At 35.5% G+C, this 21,295-nt stretch overlaps 1 protein-coding gene across 3 annotated transcripts in view; it reads right to left on the reverse strand.

The window, feature by feature from the left end:
• AKT3 (AKT serine/threonine kinase 3) overlaps positions 1-20,914 on the reverse strand; it is a 379,096-nt gene extending 358,182 nt beyond the window's left edge. For all 3 annotated transcript variants that reach the window (XM_081216479.1, XM_081216480.1, XM_081216482.1), the window contains exon 1: positions 20,780-20,914. In XM_081216479.1, coding sequence (XP_081072605.1) covers positions 20,780-20,825 — 46 coding nt within the window. In that variant the 5' untranslated portion in view covers positions 20,826-20,914. The remainder of the gene's footprint in view (positions 1-20,779) is intronic.
• Between the last annotated feature and the right edge of the window lie 381 nt (positions 20,915-21,295).

The raw sequence follows: 21,295 nt of genomic DNA on the forward strand, positions 1-21,295 counted from the left end.
CTGCAAATATGGATATATTATATGGCCATTACAAAGGAATTTTCCTTTGGAATTCAAAATGTAAAAATTGATTCAGGCAGTGGCACCAATGGAAGTTTAAAACCAAAGTGAAAGGTTGTTGGGAATTATGACCCCACAGGTTTTTAAATGGGGGAAAAAAATATATCTATAGTGAAGAGATCCAGAAGTCACCTTCTTGATCAACTATACATCATCTACGCAGTATTTTCACCAAAAAAGATTCAAACTGGATGTAATAATAAAGAAAAATTGGACAAATCCAGAATGTGGAATATTCTACAAGGCAACATGATGCATAAAATCCTCAAAGAAAATTAGAATCAATGTCATAGAAAGCAACATAATGTCACATTTTTATTATTCCAGAATAAAACGGGCTAGAGACATAACCAAATATACTGTATAGATCCTGGATTTTTAAAAACATATAAAAGCTTTTTTGGACTGCCATATTAGATATGATTGTTGAATGTATTAATTTTCTTAGTTGTATTAATGATAGTTATAAATACCTCATTCTTGGAGATTTGGGCTAACAGAACTAAGGGATGGAGCAACATCTGCATCATACTTTCAAATGATTCAACCAAAAACAAAAGTAAAACTGTAACTGGGTGAGGTAATGAATATGTTAATTAGTTTAATTATGGTAATCATTTCACCATGTACACATATATCAAAACATTGTATTGTATACCTTAAACATATGCACGTTTTAGCAAATGTACCTTCAAAGGTGGGGGAAAAAAGCACACATAAAGCAAATGTGGTAAAACATTAAGGATGTTTACATGCTCATTAACTCTGTAACTTTTAGCTTTACTGTATAACTAAAATTTTCAAAATTTTCAAGTAGAGTTAAAAGTGAAAGTAATTTCCTCTTCTTTTCATCCACTTTAAAGATAAGTAAATTGATAAAAGCTGAGTATAGAGCCCTACTGTATCTAAGATTTATTTATTTTAAATACTTTTATACAAAATTAATGTTGACCTCTGAGAATATACACTAGGTAAACAACTTTGCTTACTAAGAAACAAGGGTAAATGGTAAAACTAAAGGTAACACAAGTAGAGTTCTTTCCCATTTTACGCATAAAATTCTAGTCCTTAGCAATAATTATTGGTAACTCCTTTCTCCACTGTTTAACAGAACACACATTAATATTCTTGACTTTACATCTTTTTCCAATGACAAACAGTCAGCCCATGATTCTAACAGATCAAGACCTTTGAAATCAGAGGTCTTATTTTCCCTCTGTGTTCATGTTCTCCCCCACTTCCAGGGCTGAAATGTCTGCAGGGTTCTCTTCTCAGCCTTCCAATTTCAACTTGTCACTGCATTAGTTATCTATCACTGCATAACAGATTACCACAAAACTTAGAGCTTTAAAATAACAATAAGCCTTTATCATCTCACAGTTTCTGTGGGTCAGAAGCTCAGGACCAAAGGCACAAAAGGCACAGGGAAACTACTATAGCACTGCTGCTCAAAAGAGAGAAATCAGGAAGTGGATGAGTCACTGGGCTCATAGCAATTCTGAAATCCAGTGCAATACAGGTAATCCCCGATCAGAATTTAAGGCCTGTTTCTGTCCTCTAGGCTCTTAGTTCTGCTTTCCAAGTCATCCTTTCTTTTCCATAAAGGGTAGCCCATGTTTGCAGCTGTGCAGTTTTCTCAACATGCTTCCTGCCTGCAGAGGTTCAGGGATCCAAATGCTGCTTTTCGTTTGTACTGTCTTTGTCCAAGTCCAGTGCAAGCTGACAGTGTTTTGGCCAATTCATTCTCATTAAAAGAAAGAAAACGAGGGGAAAGGGAGGAAGAGAGGAGAGAAGAAACTGTGGATCTCCTGAGAATCTTACCATGGTTTACTCCATTGTGAGACAAAGGCCATACCCATAAATCTCTTCAAGATAAGCCCTTCCTTCTATATGTAGGCCTCTGATGAGACTGCTGAGGGACAACTCTAAATGCTCTTAGAACCCCTACTGTTTGACTCAAGAGGTCTTTGAGACAACACCTTGGATCTTTCTGAGGTTTTAAAGGATTTTAAAGTCACATCCTCAGCTTCATCTGTAGAACATGTTTTCCTGAGAGTGTCTTGGAATTGCTGTTTCCCAGAATCTACTCCTTAATTTTAGCAACACTGGTCAAATGAAGAAGCTAGGAATCTTCAAACTCAACAGTTCCACGCTCCTTTTTGTTTAACAGTACTTCCTTTGATTGGTCCCTCTCCTTTTACATTTTATATATAAGCAGCAAGAAGAAACTAGGAATATTTTTAACATTCTGCTACAAAATCCCCTTAGCTAGATCACCTAATTCATTGTGTACATTTTCCTGCTTCTCATTTTATTGCCGGTGACAGAGTTCCTAAACTTTCTGCCACTACAGAACAAGAATCTCCTTCCTCAAATTTCTGATAACATTTTTCTTACTTTTCTCTAAGCTCTTACCCACAGTCTTCTCAAAGGCCTCAAACTTCTACTAACAATCTATTCAAGGCTTTTCAGGCTTTCACTAATGCCTCAAAATCTTTCTAGACTGTGTCCACCACTGAGTTCTAAAGACAGGCCTCCATTTCAGGTTGTTGTTATGGCAAAATAAAACCACTTTGATACCAAAATCTGTACAACTTCTATATAACTACCCCAAAAGTTAGCGTTTCAAATACAGTAAACTTCTGCACAGTTTCAATGGGACAGGAGGGGCTTAGTCAGGTGGTTCTGGACCAGGATCTCTCCTGAGATTGCAGGCAGCATGTTTACCACAGCTGTAGTCATCAAAAGGCTTTACTTGAGTTTACTTAAGTTATGTACAGGTTGAATTGCTTTCTGAACTAGCATATCAACAGCTTATCTTACATGTTTTAAATCACAAAATTTAAGCAATTTATAATTTCACTACAGTTTTATGGGTAACCAGCTGAAACCCTTTTTACAACATGTAAAAACTCAGTAGTGATTATCAAAAGCTGAAGGGTTGTCTCTGTCAAAAGGGGCTATCTAGTCATCTTCCACTAGATTCCTAAACCAAAGATTCAGGGTCCTACTGTCAATAACAAAACCTGGTAGACACCACCCCAGTGTTTCTGACACTGACTCTAGCCCAGCTACCACGCCTATGATTTATGTTGTGAATGAAGATTTAGATTCCATAAAATTAAAGATAAAAGGCACAAAGAAAAGGGAGAAGGCTAAAATGTAGGATATATTAAAAGAAAACTAGAAAAGAAATGAATATAGGCAAAGTAAAAACAAAGGCTGAACTAAAATCCACACTGTAACAAAAGAACAGAAATTTTAATCAGTGAAACAGAAGACAAACTACAAAAATTCACTGAGGACCAAAGAAAAAATAAAAAGGTAAAACATAAGGGAAGAAACATAAGGGATAAATCATGGAAGGTAGAATGCAAATAGCCAATCAAAAATAATGCACCATGCTACTACTGTAGATTAAGGGGCCACAAATTCTTTGCCACTTTTTCCATCAAGAGATGGACTCTGTTTCTCCTCCTCTTGAATCTAGGCTGGCCTTGTGACTTGTTTGACCAATAAAATGTATTAGAACAAATACTGTGCCAGCTCTGGTTCTAGCCTTTAGTAGGGCTGGAAGTTTGCATTCTCAGAAGCCAGCCAAATGCTCTGAAGTTCAGGCTGTCCTGCTGAAGAAAGGCAACAGGAAGGAGAACCAAGGCACTCCCAGTCAACATTCAGCACCAAGGACCCAAATATGGGAGCAAAGCCTTCTGGGATCTCCCAGTTTTGCCTAGTTACCCTCTAAATGCAGCCAACTGAGTGACCCCAATTGAGATCACCAGAATAACCACTGAGTCAAACCACAGAATCATGAAAAATAATAAATCATTGTTTTAAACCACTAAGTGTTGGATAATGTTATATAGCAGCAGATAACCAATGTAGCTATACCGCTCTAAAACGACACAGTACTACTGTCAAAATATATAGCTATGTGTCTAGTCTGAAGTATAAGATACTTGCATCCCAAGTCCTTGCTAGAAAGTATTATCTTAAACTATCTGAAAACCCAGCTTGTTTCAAAAGCCTGGTTAAAAATAATAGCTTTTCTATTTCTTAAATTACCCTCTGTTATTTACTTACGTGAAAAAATATTCTAAATTCTATCCTAGGATTAAGTCAGGCATAGAAGACTGGGTGATAAATTTTAATACTACATCTTCCAATTCTACTGACATCTACGTTAAGATGTTTTAAGAAAATTTCACTTGTGTAACTTCTCTGATTCCTTCCTTTGAGGACTTACTATGCAGTAGGCATTCAATAGCAAAGATAAACAAGGTAACTATGAAGCAGAATTGAAGGCAGGTAAAAATTTTATCACTCCCCTCCCTTTTCCAGGGAGTCAATCCCTGCCTAGTCTGTGTTCCCAAAGCACTCTGTACAAATCTCTATTTTTTAATAATAATAGTAAAAGCAGCTAACATTTATGAAGCACATACTATGTGCCTGGCGTAATTCAAAGCCTTTCACATGATTTAACTCAATCCTCACAATAACTTTCATAAGGTAAGAACTATTATTATCCCCACAATACAGATGAGGGAATTAACTCATCTTAAAGAGTCTCTTCCCCCACTTAGACTCTAGACTCTATGAAGGCAGGTGACCTGCATCTCCATATCCTCCCCAGTCTCCAGTACATACTTCTCTAATTTGATTAAAGAAATGAGTTTATCCAAGTACTAGAAATAAATATGCTCACTTATTTTACAGGAACAATTTTTCACTCCTCAAAAGCATAAAGTGGTAACACCTTTTTAGACTAAGATAAAATTGCTTGGGGCTAAATAAATATCTCTGGGTAACTGGTAAGAAAAATTAACAAAAAAGAAGTTTATCAATTCATTGATAAACACAACTATTAAGACCTAAACTTTTATAAACAAGTCTAATTTGATAGTAATCTATTTTTATTCAGCACCATTTTAATGCTGAAAGCCATAAATGTCACCCTGAAAGCGATATAAATTTGCATTAAAAATAATTTTTTTAAAGAAGTCAGTGACAGAGGAATAAGAAAATAAGGGGTAGTACTCATTAAAATATATGGATGAAAAAATCCAAGTAAATATAAAATCCAAGTAAATATAAAACCTAACACTTTGAACAATGTAATTTGGGTCTTTTTGGGTTGGTAGAGTTGGAATCATCAGCTATAAAACCTGTGACTACCAATTTCATTGCATACTGACTTAAAAACAAAAAGGAAAACCTTTATATAATTGATTTGATACACTAAAAACTCACAATCCTCAGAAAACTGGCTAGAAACTGAAATTTGGATTCTGCAAGGAGAATCAAGTCAAATTGAGGATCACTTTACAAACATACTTCCTAATTCACTATCAACTCAGAATACCAAACTGCCCTTTTTTGTTGCTTTTTTTGTTTGTTTGTGTTTTTTTTTTGTTTTGCGGTACGCGGGCCTCTCACTGTTGTGGCCTCTCCCATTGCGGAGCACAGGCTCCAGATGCCAAGGCTCAGTGGCCATGGCTCACAGGCCTAGCCGCTCCACGGCATGTGGGATCTTCCCGGACCAGGGCACAAACCCGTGTCCCCTACATCAGCAGGCGGACTCTCAACCACTGTGCCACCAGGGAAGCCCAAACTACCCTTTTTTTAAGAAGGGAGCAAAAGTCTAGTACTCCTACGAACAGAAAAAATTGCTATATTTTAGAATAATCTCCCCAGGGGTAAATTTTAGAGGATGCTGTGTGCCAAATTTTCAATCTGACCTCTATAAAGGTTGGAAATTGTCTCTGCTAGAAATCTAAGAACTGAAGTACAAACATTATAACTATATATATATATATATATATATATATATATATGTCATACTTTTTGTGGCACACATTGTTGGTTCGCTAATGCAGTATCAATTCCCAATACCTTTTACCCTGGCCACCTCCCACTACAGACTGAAAGCCATCTTAAAACCTTGAAGCAACAACTGCAGGAATGAAAATCCAACAAGCTAAAGAAGCAGAGAGAGCTTGAATCTTTGGTGATTTTATCCTTATCTGATAAACAACCAGCTACTGCCCACCTTTACCCTTCTTAGGTAAAATAAATAAACCTGTCTTTGTTGCTGTTGGCTACCTCGTTATTCAGTTATTTTTAGCAGAATGCTTGCCTTATTAATACATTTAAAACATATAAAGAATATGGTTCTCTAATTCCTTTAAGTAAAAAAAAGTTATAGTACTTGTGTAAATAAACAACAGTCATACTGATGCCAAATGTATGACAATCCTATATATTTTCCCTTAATAATATTTTTCTGATTATAAAAGTTACACATTCAACTTCAGAAATTTTACAAAATACAGAAAAATATAATGAAGAAAACAACCCACTACCCAGAGATAACCACTTTTAATATTTTGGTATATTTCCTTCCAATCAATTTTTACACCTATATCAATATACAGAACTATGCTTTTTATTTTCATAAATTGGTATCATGCAGGATACCGTTTATTATTACTATTAACTAATACACACACAAAGTAACAATAATTCAGTAACAGATGAAAGAACGTAAGACTTAAAAATAAACTGTCTCTTCCACCATTCACACACAACCCCCCCACACCCTCACCGTTCCACTTGTCAAAAATAGCCACTTTTAATACTTCCGGCATTATAGCTCTTTTTCTTATCACCTGTGACCGTATCAACTGACTTCCCACTATGAAGGTGAAAAATTGTTCCCCTTCGCCTTTCTTCCCAATTTTTACTACTTTTATTTTCATTTTTAGTTTTTCTATTGGTTGATATCACAACATTAAAAAATATACTTAAGCCTCTATTTCTTGACACATGAATTTTAGATAGAATGTCTTAGTTTGCAAACGTGGAAGATAAGGAAATTAGTGTTCTTGCATGGCTAACATTTTTAGTCAACCACAGGATTAAAATGCAACTATCACTTGGCTTTACCCAATCCTGAGTGAGGAAGAAAAAATATATACATACTTGTTGCTGTAGCACTAATTCATTTAATTTAAGAAAAACTGTTGGAAAAGATAGCAGTATCATAATAGCAAATATAGGAAAACAAACTAATTTTTGAAAATGTTAAAGACACACATAACTTTTAAAATGATAAAAGATGAAGACTGAGGAAGAGAGCACAACATTCAGGCCAGACAACAGAAAAAGAGTACTAACTCCTCTTTTACACTTGTCTTCTCACAAGAGAGCCATCATAATGCAAACACTGATGTCCAAAGGTGCTGAGAAGATAGTAAGTTATCACTTTGAGTTCCAGTTAGCATCAATAATCTTTGAGAAATAGAGAGTATCAGAAAGGTACTAAAAACAAAACAAAGTAAAAACCTGTACAGACAAGGATCCTTAACTGTTTTTATAGGAGAAAACAATAGGTGAGACTAAATATTAAATATTAGTAAACTTGATGTCAAAGTTAGCAATATCCTATAACATATTAAGTAGCAATAGCAGCTACTGTTTATTAACTGTTTAGTATATCCCATGAACTGTGATAAAACTAATCAAACATTATGATCTTTTATATGGTCTTACAACCATATAAAACAGACATTATTATCATCTCCATCTTACAGATGAGAAATTTAAGGCATATTAAGACTGAGTATTTTGCCCACAGTCAGTAGTAAAAGGCAAAGCCAAGACTTGAAGTTCCATTCTCTTAACCACTGGACTAAACTGACAGTATATGAGTTCTTAAAAATGAGAAAAATAGATGGATGAGAAATAAGAATAGGTTCACTAGAAGCAAGTTTTATCAAAGTAGTCATTCTTTTCTGAGTTACCATGTTGCAACAGCATAGACAAATCTCTAAGACATATTGTTAAGTGATGATGATGCCATTTATGGAAAATGAGACAAAACAGAAAGATCCAAATGTTTATACAGAATAGAGCACAGAAGTCTCATTTCTTCAATTATTCCTATTCCTGTGCCCTGCCCAATTTTCTTCAATCCTAATCTCTGGGCAAGAGACAAATACTACTTACAGTTGGCATATATCTTTCTGGTTCTCAAATATTTGAGGAAAAATTTGACTTTATTACTGGCACAACACACTTGACACTAATATTTCTGAGAAGGAAAATAATAGTGGAGGAGTTATATGGTACTCTATTTATTTGCTGCTTTGGTCTTTTATAAAAAGAACTCATATATGACTTCCATAACACAAATGTTTAAAATCATAATGATGCTCAAAGGAAACAGGGCAAAAGTTTCTAAGTATGGCCTCAATGGCCTCCTTGGAAGAGAAGTTTGATACGGTAGAATATGTAACACTTAAAAACCTTTGCCAAGACAAAACTAAAGTTAAAAGGCATAAACAAATCAGGAAAATATCAATATCTGCAACAGTGACAAAACGATCAATAAAGTAACAGTATCCGGAATATACAAAAAGTTCTTACAAATAAATAAGAACATATACAATTTATGAACTTGACTAAAGACAGGCTTCAATACAAAAACTGACTAAGGATAAGAACAAGCAATTTATTTGAAGAAAGCAATGGCTAAAAGCAGTAACAATAAAGTTAAGCCTCAGTAACAAAGAAATGTAAAATAAAATAGCAATATAATGGCAAAAACTAAAAAGGGGGGGAAGCAGGGGAAGGAGGGATAAATTGGGAGACTGGGATTGACATATACACACTACTATATATAAAATAGATAACTAATAAGGACCTACTGTATAGCACAGGGAACTCTTCTCTATACTCTGTAATGACCTATATGGGAAAAGAATGTAAAAGAGAGTGGATATATGTATAACTGAGTCACCCTGCTGTACAGCAGAAATTAACACAACACTGTAAATCAACTATATACTCCAATAAAAACTAAAAAAACAAACAAACAAAAAACCAAACAAACAAAAAAAGAATAACACCCAGTGATGGCTATGGTATGAGAAAGCACAAACTTTTACAACTAGTGATGGGAAAGTATAATAAATACATTGTTACGTTCACTTCTGGGCACCACATTCTAAGACAAACTGAGATATTTCCATAGTAGGACAAGATTACATATGAGAGCTAGAAATCATGTCATACAATAAATGAATTAAATAAAAGAGAACACTTTGCTTAAAAAGAAGATTTTAGAGAAGACATCATAGTGACCTTGAAATATCTGAAGGCCTATCACATGGAAAACAGAACTTGTTTTATACTGCTCAGGAAGGCAAAACAAAGACCACTAGTGCTCAGAGCTGTTAAAAAATGAAACAGTCATGCCTTATACAGTTAGATTTTAGCTACAATAAATAATCCATCAGAAATACATCAGAAAAGATTCTTCTTATAAGCTTGAAAAGTTAAGTTTCATGAACTCAGAAGCACTTCTCAGTTCTAAGAGTAAAGCAAAAATTACCCTTAAAATATGGATAAACCTTCCAGAACTATGACCACTACTGTATTTTCACTACAGTGTCCCACTTACCTGGTTTAGATAACTTATATACTCACCTATTCTGGGACTAAGAGGGTTCTGCCCAGCCACCTCTGCCAGGAATAACCATTTAGTCAGTTCTACTAATTCCTACCCCATTAGTTCCTACACACAAAAACACACCAGATATATGACCTGATCTGGAATCCCAAAACTCTATCCTAGGTACAGGCTGCTTTCACAACTGTGATGATCTATTCTATATTCCCTGCCTTGCTTCAGCTGTCCCAAATTGAGTTCCTTGCCCTGAAATCTGTGACATACTGCTATTTGAACCTCTAGAATTGTCTTCTTCCTCTTCCTTATTCATTCGTCAAAAATAGATTAAGAGCCCACTATGTTCAAGGTACTGGTGGACCCTATATGGGAAAGAAATACAGTCATACTGGACAAGTTTCCTGCCCTCAGGGAGTTTATAATGGAGAAAGTAAAATTATGGGTCTATGTAATAACTAGTTAATATAAAGCCTCAAGGAAGCAAAGGCATGAAAGGGATGTAATATTAGAGACAAGAGAATTCATTCTAACTTTGTAAGACTGTGATGTGGGAAAATACCAAGGAGGTGATACTAAAACTTGGCTTTGAGGGTCATGAAAGATTTTCACCAACAAAGACAGAAGGAAAAAAAAAAATGCCAAGCAGAAAAACTGGCATAAGCAAAAACATACCTATAAGAAAATACAGTGGTAGGTGCATGGTTATAACATCAGTAAGACAATGTGACTGAACAGAATGCCAATAATTAAAGAAAGTTTCTCCATGTCAAAGGATACAGAAGCTATGGAGGTAGCTTCTCCAAGGGAGTTAACACAACAAGTTCAAGAGGTATAGCTTCCCTGCACTCCCCAATGGCACATGAAGTTTCCACCAGATGGAAGATACTCCCCTTTTCCGTTCTTAGACAGTTTTAAACCCTCCTGTCCAACAGTTCTTACCCCCTCACCAGGTACTAATAATAGATTTTTAAAAAGAACTCCAGTACATTCCTGAGTGACAAGAAAGAAACAAAACATGAAGTATCATAAAACTGGCAATAAAGAAATTCCGCTACTGGTCCTGGCTCTGGCTCTGCCCCTGACTCAAAAAATGACCTGTTTTCTAATCTGTAAGATAAATGGGTATAATACTAGACAACTTCCAAAGTCTCCTCTAGCTTAAAATTCTATAAATTTACTTGGAAAAAAGGTTTAGCTATGTTTACAGGTGACTGGAGCTCAGCTGGTTTAAACCATTGTTTCCTCAACCACAGAGGCAGACGAAACTTCTACTCCTCTTAATCTGGTATGAGTAATTAAATTAACAAATAACAAAACTAAGTGACTTATAAAGCTTGAACAATTTTAGATCTATACATTAAAACATATGCCTAGCAGAGTTCCACTGCCAGTGATTGCAGGGTGACTTGTATTAGGCTAACTTTCCCATATATAAAATTATAATTCTGTACAAAATACTAAAAAAAAACTATCTGAAGGCAGTGGAAAGCACCAAAAGCAAGCAGAAACTGGGGGGAAGTTGGCCCCTGGAAGAAGGGAACTGCACTGGATGAGATTTGTATTTTTATATGGCTTTTTGCTTGAGGGGCTCCTCCATTCCTTGAGATTAGTGTGGATAAAAACTTAGACAAAAAATCATAGTCTTGCTGGCTTAAGGAGTCAGATGATGGAGTTCAGAACTGCCAAAAACTTTTCATGGCTAGAAAGTAAGAAGGATATCCCACGAGAGAGGGAGACACAGAGGAGCCCCCAGACCTGCACGTAAACTCTGCCCAAATTCTAGATAAATACTGCATGTATAGGAAAAACTCCAATGCATAGGAAAAACTCCAATAAGCCTGAAAGCATAAAGCAAAAAGTGGAGGAAAAAAGAGATTTCAACTGCTTTTCACAACAGGAGAAATGAACTATAGAGACTGAATAGAATCAAGTTAAGTACCAACTAGAACATAAAGCAGTGGTGTTCAGTAGGAAATAAGAGATCACCACAATGAACTGTATACAGCTGAAAATTACCAGATGTGAAGTAACAAGAAAATGTAATCATAGGCAAAGAAAAAAAAACAATCAACAGAAACCAACTCCAAGAAAATCCTAACGTCAGAATTAGCAGACAAAAGAACAACAACAATAGATGAAATGGACAAATTCCTTACAATACACAATTTACTCAAACTGACACAAGATGAAACAAAATCTGAATAGTCCTATATCTATTAAATAAATTGAATGTATTATAAAAAAAACTCACAAAAATGCTCCAACCCAGATGGCTTCACTGATTGCATTTTATCAAACATGTAAGGAAGAAATAAAACCCATCTTCTGCAAATTCCTTCAAAATTTGAGGAGGGAATTTTCAACCTATTTTATGAGTCTACCATAACTTATGCAAAACCTGAAATGAAAATTATCAATCAATATTCTGATAAATGTAAAAAAGGATCCTTAACAAAGTATTAGTGAATCGAAACCGGCAACATGGGACTTCCCTGGTGGCGCAGTGGTTAGAAATCCACCTGCCAATGCAGGCGACATGGGTTCAATCCCTGGTCCAGGAAGATCCCACATGCCGCAGAGCAACTAAGCCCATGTCCCACAACTACTGAGCCCATGTGCCACAACTATTGACGCCTGGGTGCCTAGAGCCCATGCTCTGCACCAAGAGAAGCCATCACAATGAGAAGCCCTAGCACCGCAACAAAGAGTAGCGCCCGCTCACCAAAACTAGAGAAAGCCCGCACGCAGCAACAAAGACCCAATGCAGCCAAAAATAAATAAATTAAATTTAAAAAAAAACTGGCAATATATTAAAGATCATCATAACTAAATGGGATTTATTCCAGCAATGAAAGTAGTATACTATATTAACATATTAAAAGAATAATGGGAAAAATTAAACAGTAATTTCAATAGATGCCAGAAAATCTCCTGAAAAATTTGAATACCCCCTCATGATAAAAACTCTCAGCAAACTAGGGAATAGAAGGGAACTTTCTCAACCCAATAAAGGGCAGCAATGAAATCCTACATGATACTTAGTGGTAAAATAAATGCTTTCCCAATAAGATGAGAATTAAGGCAAAAATGTCCACTCTCACCAATTATACTCAACATTATATTAGAGGTCCTAACCAGTGAAGTAAGACCAGAAAAATTAATTAAAGGCATAAAGACTGGAAAGGAAGAAACAGAACTGTGGCTCTTTGCAGATGACAATCATCACAAAATATTTAGAGTAACTAACATTAATAAGTAAATTTAATGAGACTGTAGGATATAAAATCAATACACAAACTCAACTGTTGATTGGTAAGGTGTGTAATGGCAATTTTATAATTATATAACCCTAGAATGCATATGAAAGCTATTTGATGGTTCTCTCCATTTGGTTTACTTGATTAAAATTTTCAAAACAAATATATTGAAACAATAGGAAAAACAAATTTCACATTATAGCAAATACATTAAATCTCCAAGTTTCAATGCTATTAGAAAATAAATTTAATTTTTCCATGGTTCTTCTCCATTTATAACATCAATAGTCAAAGTGAGCTTCTCTAATCTACCATGTGGTTTATATAGTCACTACCACCACTACCACCACTTTTTATTCTCTATGGAAAATGCTTGCTGCTGAGTAGTAAACAGGAAATCATACTGTCATTTTCTCTCTCCTTTATCACTTCATATTTCAAAGGTCACTTTGTGAATAAAACATGAACAAAATGTACACAAGTACATACAAATTAAAGGAGAAGGAAAGACCCTTGGACTTAGATAAGCATCCCCAAAAATGCACACTTTGTTTTCTGTAACAACTTACAATTGACTAGATCACAACACGCGTTAAAAACATAACCAAGTTTACATTCTTCGTTACTGAGGTATATTTTGCACAGTGGGGATTAAGCTGTTTTGTGAGAAAACTCATAAACATATAAAGTTTTAGTTTAGAATAACCAAATACTAACATTCTAGTTCATCTAATCAAACCATTTCACAGAATATAAGACAAATGTCATTCAATGGACACAGTTTATAGATATCCCTGAATTGGAAACTATAAGTACAAGGCAAACTAGGGAAAAAGTTCTTTAAAAGCACAAGCTGGTTACACACACAAAACACAACATGAAAGTTAGATTTGTTAAATACAACAAAAAGTGTAAGTAATTAATACATCATGCAGCATTTTCATCAATCAAAATGTTTTAATGATAAAACTACCTCTTAGATTTGTACCAATTTCAAAACATCAAGATGATGAGTTGACTAGAAATACATTACAAATTTTAATTTGTTATCAAAGGAACTGGCTCTCCACATTAATAAGAGACTACTTAGGTTTTTAAGAAACAGTACTATTAACCAAACAAAATTTTATGAATGACAATAAACCCTTATGTAATATTATTACAATATACTTATTTCTATAATTTAAACCCTTTAAGCAGGTTAAATTTCCCACTTTATTAATACAATAACTTTCTTAAGAGCAAATATTACTACTAAGCTGCATTGGAAACTAAGAAAGCAAAACTTTTGACATCTAGTTTAAAGATTGAGTTACCTAGAGTATGCCTACAGGCTGGTCTTTGAAGAAGGTAAATTAAGAAGTGTCTAATACATATGCAGATGCCTCTTATCCTGATGTGCAGTCAAACTGTGAGGTGCTCTCCTAGGACCAGTAAGAAGGAAAACGCAGATAATACTCCAGTTTGCAACTGACGTTTCTTTTATTGTCATTTCTAACACCAACAATACTATGTTAATGTGTTATCTCAATTAATACTCACCATTTTGCAATTGCTCCAGCTAAGTACAGGAAAAAAGGTTTCACTACTGATATATCACTAATAACCGAAGTTAGGAAAGCATTTATCCTACATAATATCAGTAATTATCTTTAAGTCTTTTCTTCCTTTTCTAGGAAGATATTTACTGAAGAGCAACTTATTAATACTATAAGTACAAATAAAATGAGATTATACCTGGATAGGAGCTAAGAACTGATTCATAAATACAGGTTTGAGAAAAAGGACTGATAGTCAAAGTAAGAACTATAAATTTTTCTATATTCACTTATTTATAGTTTAATAGTTTAAAACCACTCCTCTACATACATTATCTCACAATGCTTACAATCACACTGTGATGTAAAGGAGGCAGATATATTTATTTTCAAATGAGTATACCAAAGTTCAGGTGATAATAATCTACCCAGGGTAATAAGCAAGGAGCAAATAATAATTAATAATCTTTCAGAAGAAATTCTTTGAACCAAAATACAGCCAAACAACAACAGGCTACATAATGAAATTTGCTTGACTAAAACATAAAATTATTATTAAAATAACACTGAAAATCTCCAAAGGAATAAATTAAGAGTAGAAGAAAAAAAAATGTCCAACTGTTTCAACTAATGCTTTCAAGAGTACAGTTAAACACTAGCATCACAAATCCTCACTCAGTGAAATCTAACTTATCAAAGTATAGGGAAAATACATAAATTGTAAAAATAGAGGACACTATCTGTAACCCCAGTCTTTCATTCAGAAATATACACAGACTAAAAGGGATCACCAGACACCTGAAGAAAACAACCACTACAAAAAAAAGAACCAAAATAAACAAACTGGAAGAGTTATTCAATGAGGAGAAAAAACTTAAAATGTTTTTAGTGTCGTAAGATTACAGATTATATTATATATGTAAAATAAGAGCAGGTGACTATCAACTAGACGGAATTCCCAGAAATATAAAGTAAAAGCTGAGATAAGTAATTCAATAAAGGGCAAGAAGAGTCAAGGAAATCTCTCAGAACAAAGAGAAAAAACAAAGACATAAAAGAAAAACTTCAAAACAGAGTATTGGTATAGAAGCTCTAGGAAAAAAACGTGAAAGACTATAGAGAACATAGAAGGGAAAAAATAATGAAAGAAATACAGAAGATTTCCCAGAACTGAAGAACAGCCCACATTTTCAAAGGATCCACCAAATGCTTTATAGGATAAATTTAAAAGGACTATAACTCATCCTCCTTAAATTTCATAACGCCAAGGATAAAGAGGCATCAACACAAAAAGATTCCAGAAAACAAAAACAGGTTACCTACAAAAATACTATTCATATTAGCATCAAACCTCTTATCAGTAAAACTGGTTACTAAAAGGTAATGAAACACAACCTTCAGAATGCTGAAGGAAAATTATTTTAAACTTGAACTCTATACCCAGCCAAGGGCATGTATCAGGTGCAAAAGTGAAAAGGACATTTCAAAAATGGTGTTGACAAGCACCCAAACACATTCTTTCTGAAAACGGTACTTCAGGAAGTACTCCAGAAAAGTACAAAATAAATCCAAAACAAAAAGAAGACAGACATGAGAGCTAAGAAAACACTTTTCCAAAAATGCAATTAAATAATGATATTAGCTAAGCATTATACTCAGAAAAAAGTCAGTTCATATTAGAACTTCAACAAACAGTATGATTAAAAAGCTAGATAACCAAGTGATATGATGAAGAAGGGACACCCTCTTCTTCCAACAGGGGGAAAATGTAGTAATTAGAAAATCCAGAAATAAGTTATATGCCAAACTAGAAGCCAAACTAAAGTATGGGATGATCTTGAGTACCAAGAGAGTATAAAAATCCATCTATTCAATCTAAAAATGGGCAGAAGACCTAAACAGACATTTCTCCAAAGAAGATATAAAGATTGCCAACAAACACATGAAAGAATGCTCAACATCATTAATCATTAGAGAAATGCAAATCAAAACTACAATGAGATATCATCTCACACCGGTCAGAAGAGCAATCATCAAAAAATCTACAAAACAGGGCTTCCCTGGTGGCGCAGTGGTTGAGAGTCCGCCTGCCGATGCAGGGGACACAGGTTCGTGCCCCGGTCCGGGAGGATCCCACATGCCGCGGAGCGGCTGGGCCCGTGAGCCATGGCCGCTGAGCCTCCACGTCCGGAGCCTGTGCTCCGCAACGGGAGAGGCCACAACAGTGAGAGGCCCGCATCCCGCAAAAAAAAAAAAAAAATCTACAAACAATACATGCTGGAGAGGGTGTGGAGAAAAGGGAACCCTCTTGCACTGTTGGTGGGAATGTAAATTGATACAGCCACTATGGAGAACAGTATGGAGGTTCCTTAAAAAACTACAAATAGAACTACCATACGACCCAGCAATCCCACTATTGGGCATATACCCTGAGAAAACCATAATTCAAAAAGAGTCATGTACCAAAATGTTCACTGCAGCTCTATTTACAATAGCCAGGACATGGAAGCAACGTAAGTGTCCATCAACAGATGAATGGATAAAGAAGATGTGGACATATATACAATAGAATATTACTCAGCCATAAAAAGGAATGAAACTGAGTTATTTGTAGTGAGGTGGATGGACCTAGAGACTGTCATAGAGAGTGAAGTAAGTCAGAAAGAGAAAAACAAATACCGTATGCTAACACATATATATGGAATCAAAAAAAAAAAAAAAAGAAAGAAAGAAAAAGAAAATGGTCGGAAGAATCTATGGGCAAGAGGGAATAAAGATGCAGACCTACTAGAGAATGGACTTGAGGATACGGGGAGGGGGAAGGGTAAGCTGGGACAAAGTGAGAGAGTGGCATGGACATATATACATTACCAAACGTAAAACAGATAGTTAGTGGGAAGCAGCCGCATAGCACAGGGAGAACAGCTCGGTGCTTTGTGACCATCTAGAGGGGTGGGACAGGCAGGGTGGGAGGGAGGGAGATGCAAGAGGGAAGAGATATGGGGACATACATAAATGTATAACTGATTCACTTTGTTATAAAGCAGAAACTGACACACCTTTGTAAAGCAATTATACTCTAATAAAGATGTTTAAAAAAAAAAGTCCAGGCTTCCCTGGTGGCGCAGTGGTTGAGAGTCCGCCTGCCAATGCAGGGGACACTGCCCCGGTCCGGGAGGATCCCACATGCCGCGGAGCGGCTGGGCCCGTGAGCCATGGCCACTGAGCCTGCGCGTCTGGAGCCTGTGCTACGCAACAGGAGAGGCCACAACAGTAAGAGGCCCGCGTACAGCAAAAAAAAAAAAAAAAAAAAAAAAAAATCCATCCATTCTCTATGGATCCCATCATACTACTCTGTTTAGCAGTATTATGTACATAATCATAATATGGATTAATGCTTATCAGAATCAGCAAATATAACTATTATAAACCTTAAAAATATAAAATCAATGTTACAGTTGACATAAAATGGGAAGGGAATGTGGAATTCAAGGGAAGGATTGTGAGGGGTACTAATCTTCCTCAACTTATAAAGTTGGCAAGTTTATACTTTCTAGAATTAATGGTGCAAGTGCTAGAAGTTTAATTACAAACACCAAAAAGTAAACAAATATCAATAAAAGAAAGAGAATAGGCATTAAAACTTTAAATTCTTCATTTTTCCACAATGAAGATATACTAGATTACTTAAGATTTATCAAAAACAATGTTTAGCATATTATATATAAAACTGGGATAATAATCAGGAGAAGAATTAGAAATAGAAAAGGTCTCTCTGAGGAAAGAAACTAGTTAGAAGAGGTAGAGTTACTTTTCATTCTATACCTTGTGTACTATTCAAATTCTTATGCTTATATGACTATTACTTCCCAAAATACACACACACACACACACACACACACACACACACTCATTACAATCCCCATTCACTAAACAATTCAGGAAAAACATTGAGAAATTCTTTTTCATTTTTCTATATTCCATGCACTATACACCAAACTTCTATTTTGGTATTTCATACAAGACACGATTAATTAAATAAGACTCAAGAACCACCCTAAACCCTTGATAAAATGTGGTGATAGTAATAGCTTACATTTGTGTTAGAACTGCCAAATCACATCCATACCCACTATCTCATTTAATCCTCACAACAGTCTTGTGAGAGCAAATTTTTGAGATTAATAAAGTAAAACTCGGGCTTCCCTGGTGGAGCAGTGGTTGAGAGTCCGCCTGCCGATGCAGGGGACACGGGTTCGTGCCCCGGTCCGGGAAGATCCCACATGCCGCGGAGCAGCTGGGCCCGTGAGCCATGGCCGCTGAGCCTGCGCGTCTGGAGCCTGTGCTCCGCAACGGGAGAGGCCACAACAGTGAGAGGCCCACGTACAGCAATAAATAAATAAATAAATAAATAGAGTAAAACTCCAAAAGGTTTAAGTTATTTGCCAGCCCCCCACAAAAAAATAGGAAAAATAATATAAATGTAATGGACAAGTTAAAAAAATTTTTAAATAACTTTTATACAGCACTGAAATGTGAAAATGCTTTCCAAATTTATAATATGAGAATAACATGAGAAAAATTAAACTTAACGGTACGAATAGCCACTTTGGAAAACAGTTTAGCAGTTTTTATATAGTTAAACATACACTTACCAAATGACTCAGTAATCTCATTCTTAGGTTAATACCCAAGAAAAATGAAAACACATCACACAAAGACGTGCACTCAAATGATCACAGCAGCTTTATTCATAACAGCCAAAAACTAGAAACAACCCAAGTGTCCACCAACTGGTAAACAGATAAATTGTGGTATGTCCAGATAGTGGAATACCACTCAAGAAGAAAAAGGAACAAACTAATGATATATACAACAACACAGATGGATCTTTAAAGTATTATGCTATGTGAAAGTAACCAGACACAAAGGACTACATATTGTATGATCCTACTTATATGAAATTCTAGAAAAGCAGAATTATAGTAACAGCAAATCAGTGGTTGCCAGAGTTCAGGGAAGAGGACTGTGTAGGGGAATGAGGGAACTTGCTGGGATGATAGATATGTTCTGTATCATGATTTTAGGGTTTGTTACACTAGTGTATAAATTGAGCAAAATTCATCAAAGTAAAAATTGGTGGATTAAAATTGGTGAATTTTATTGTATGTAAATTACAACTCAATAGGGCCGATTTTTTTTTTTTTTTTTTTTTTTTGCGGTACGCGGGCCTCTCACTGCTGTGGCCTCTCCCGTTGCGGAGCACAGGCTCTGGACGCGCAGGCTCAGTGGCCATGGCTCACGGGCCCAGCTGCTCCGCGGCATGTGGGATCTTCCCAGACCGGGGCACGAACCCGTGTCCCCTGCATCGGCAGGCAGACTCTCAACCACTGCACCACCAGGGAAGCCCAATAAGGCCGACTTTTTAAAAACTCATTAACACATAATCATATTAACTACTGACAACAAATTTTTAGCCTAAGTATTAACTACAGAACTTCAAAGAATATTAAAAATCACTAAATTATTAAAAGGTAACTCTTAACCAGAAAATAGATATATGAGAACTTAAAAGCTCTGAGAATGTAACCATCTTCATCCTACTGAATTTGGCCATGTGGATAAACAGTAGTTGCCTGGCAACTAATCTAAACTCTAGTCTAGATTTCTAGTAAACACACTGACTACATTAGCAGGTGATCTCATGGAGGATAAACTAAGCTTTACATTGAAGAGTTCCTTTAGTATTAAAACATAATAATGCATTTGAATTATTTATCTAAAGTATCTAAATAACTTTACGAAATAAGTAATAATTATTTCTTATTATTAACAAGGAATAATAAAAGTAGATCATGAAAAATTAAAATATGAAATTAAACATACATACACACACACACACACACACGCACACAATCCCTTTCCTCATTCGGTCCTTTAACTTAGGACTTTACTTATCTAACTATGGGATTACTGAATCCATGAGTTTGTGAGGAATCCTTCCTCTTTATTACTTTAAGCCCCTTCCCTGCCACCGCCCAAACTGGCTTAATATAATTGAATACTTTTATTTATATATTTACATGTCTTTAAATGCATACAAGTTAAATACTTTTCTAGATATTAAATCGTTCTAAAGACATCTCTCTGGATTGTAGAATCTGTGGACAATACAGAAAAATACAACATGAACTTTCTGTAACATCCATGCACACAACATACCAGAAAGCCAAACCTTCTTGATTAGAAATGATCAAAATCAAGAATTACAAAGAATTCCTAAATAACAAGAAAATTCCTAACACATATGTTAAATATCGTTTCTATCTTAGTGGACATAGTATGTCACAGTTTACTTTGTTAACAGCATCAGAAAAAAATATCAACTTCCAGGACACCACTTAGTGTTAGCACACTTACCAACCATATTATTTTCAGTTTTGTTGAACACTTACCCCTCTTCTGAACCCAACCTTCTTTCACAATGGTAACATCGCTCATGATGGCGCCCCTCTGAGCCCCCAACTTGGAGAAAAGGTACTTTGTGATACCAGCTTTGGGGTTTGGATTCTCTGCTGCTGCTGCCCTTCCCACTCTCTAGTGATGACTCAGCCTGGAAGGAAGTATTGAAGAAAGAATTTCTTTTTTTTCCATTCTTGCAACTCACACAGCAATAACAAACAACTAATTCTTTGTAAATGTCTTCAACTGGCCTGACCTCACATAAAAGTCTAGCTCTTCAAACTGGGGAACTTATTTATTAAGTAGTTTTATAATGAATGCACTTCCCTGGTCTTGTGACAGAACTTCAAAGGACAGTGAAACTTTTAACCTACGAGGTTGCAACAAAAAAATTTCTTAAGAAAACCACTGTCACACCTACCCAAATAATACAGAAAATTTCCTTGGTAATGTGTGTTTGAGGTGAAAAGGGAAGAGAACAAAAGTGAGGTGGACTAAAAGTAAATCTT

The sequence above is a fragment of the Mesoplodon bidens genome (genome assembly GCF_964165515.1).
Source record: "Mesoplodon bidens genome assembly, chromosome: 2".
Lineage (NCBI taxonomy): Eukaryota > Metazoa > Chordata > Mammalia > Artiodactyla > Ziphiidae > Mesoplodon > Mesoplodon bidens.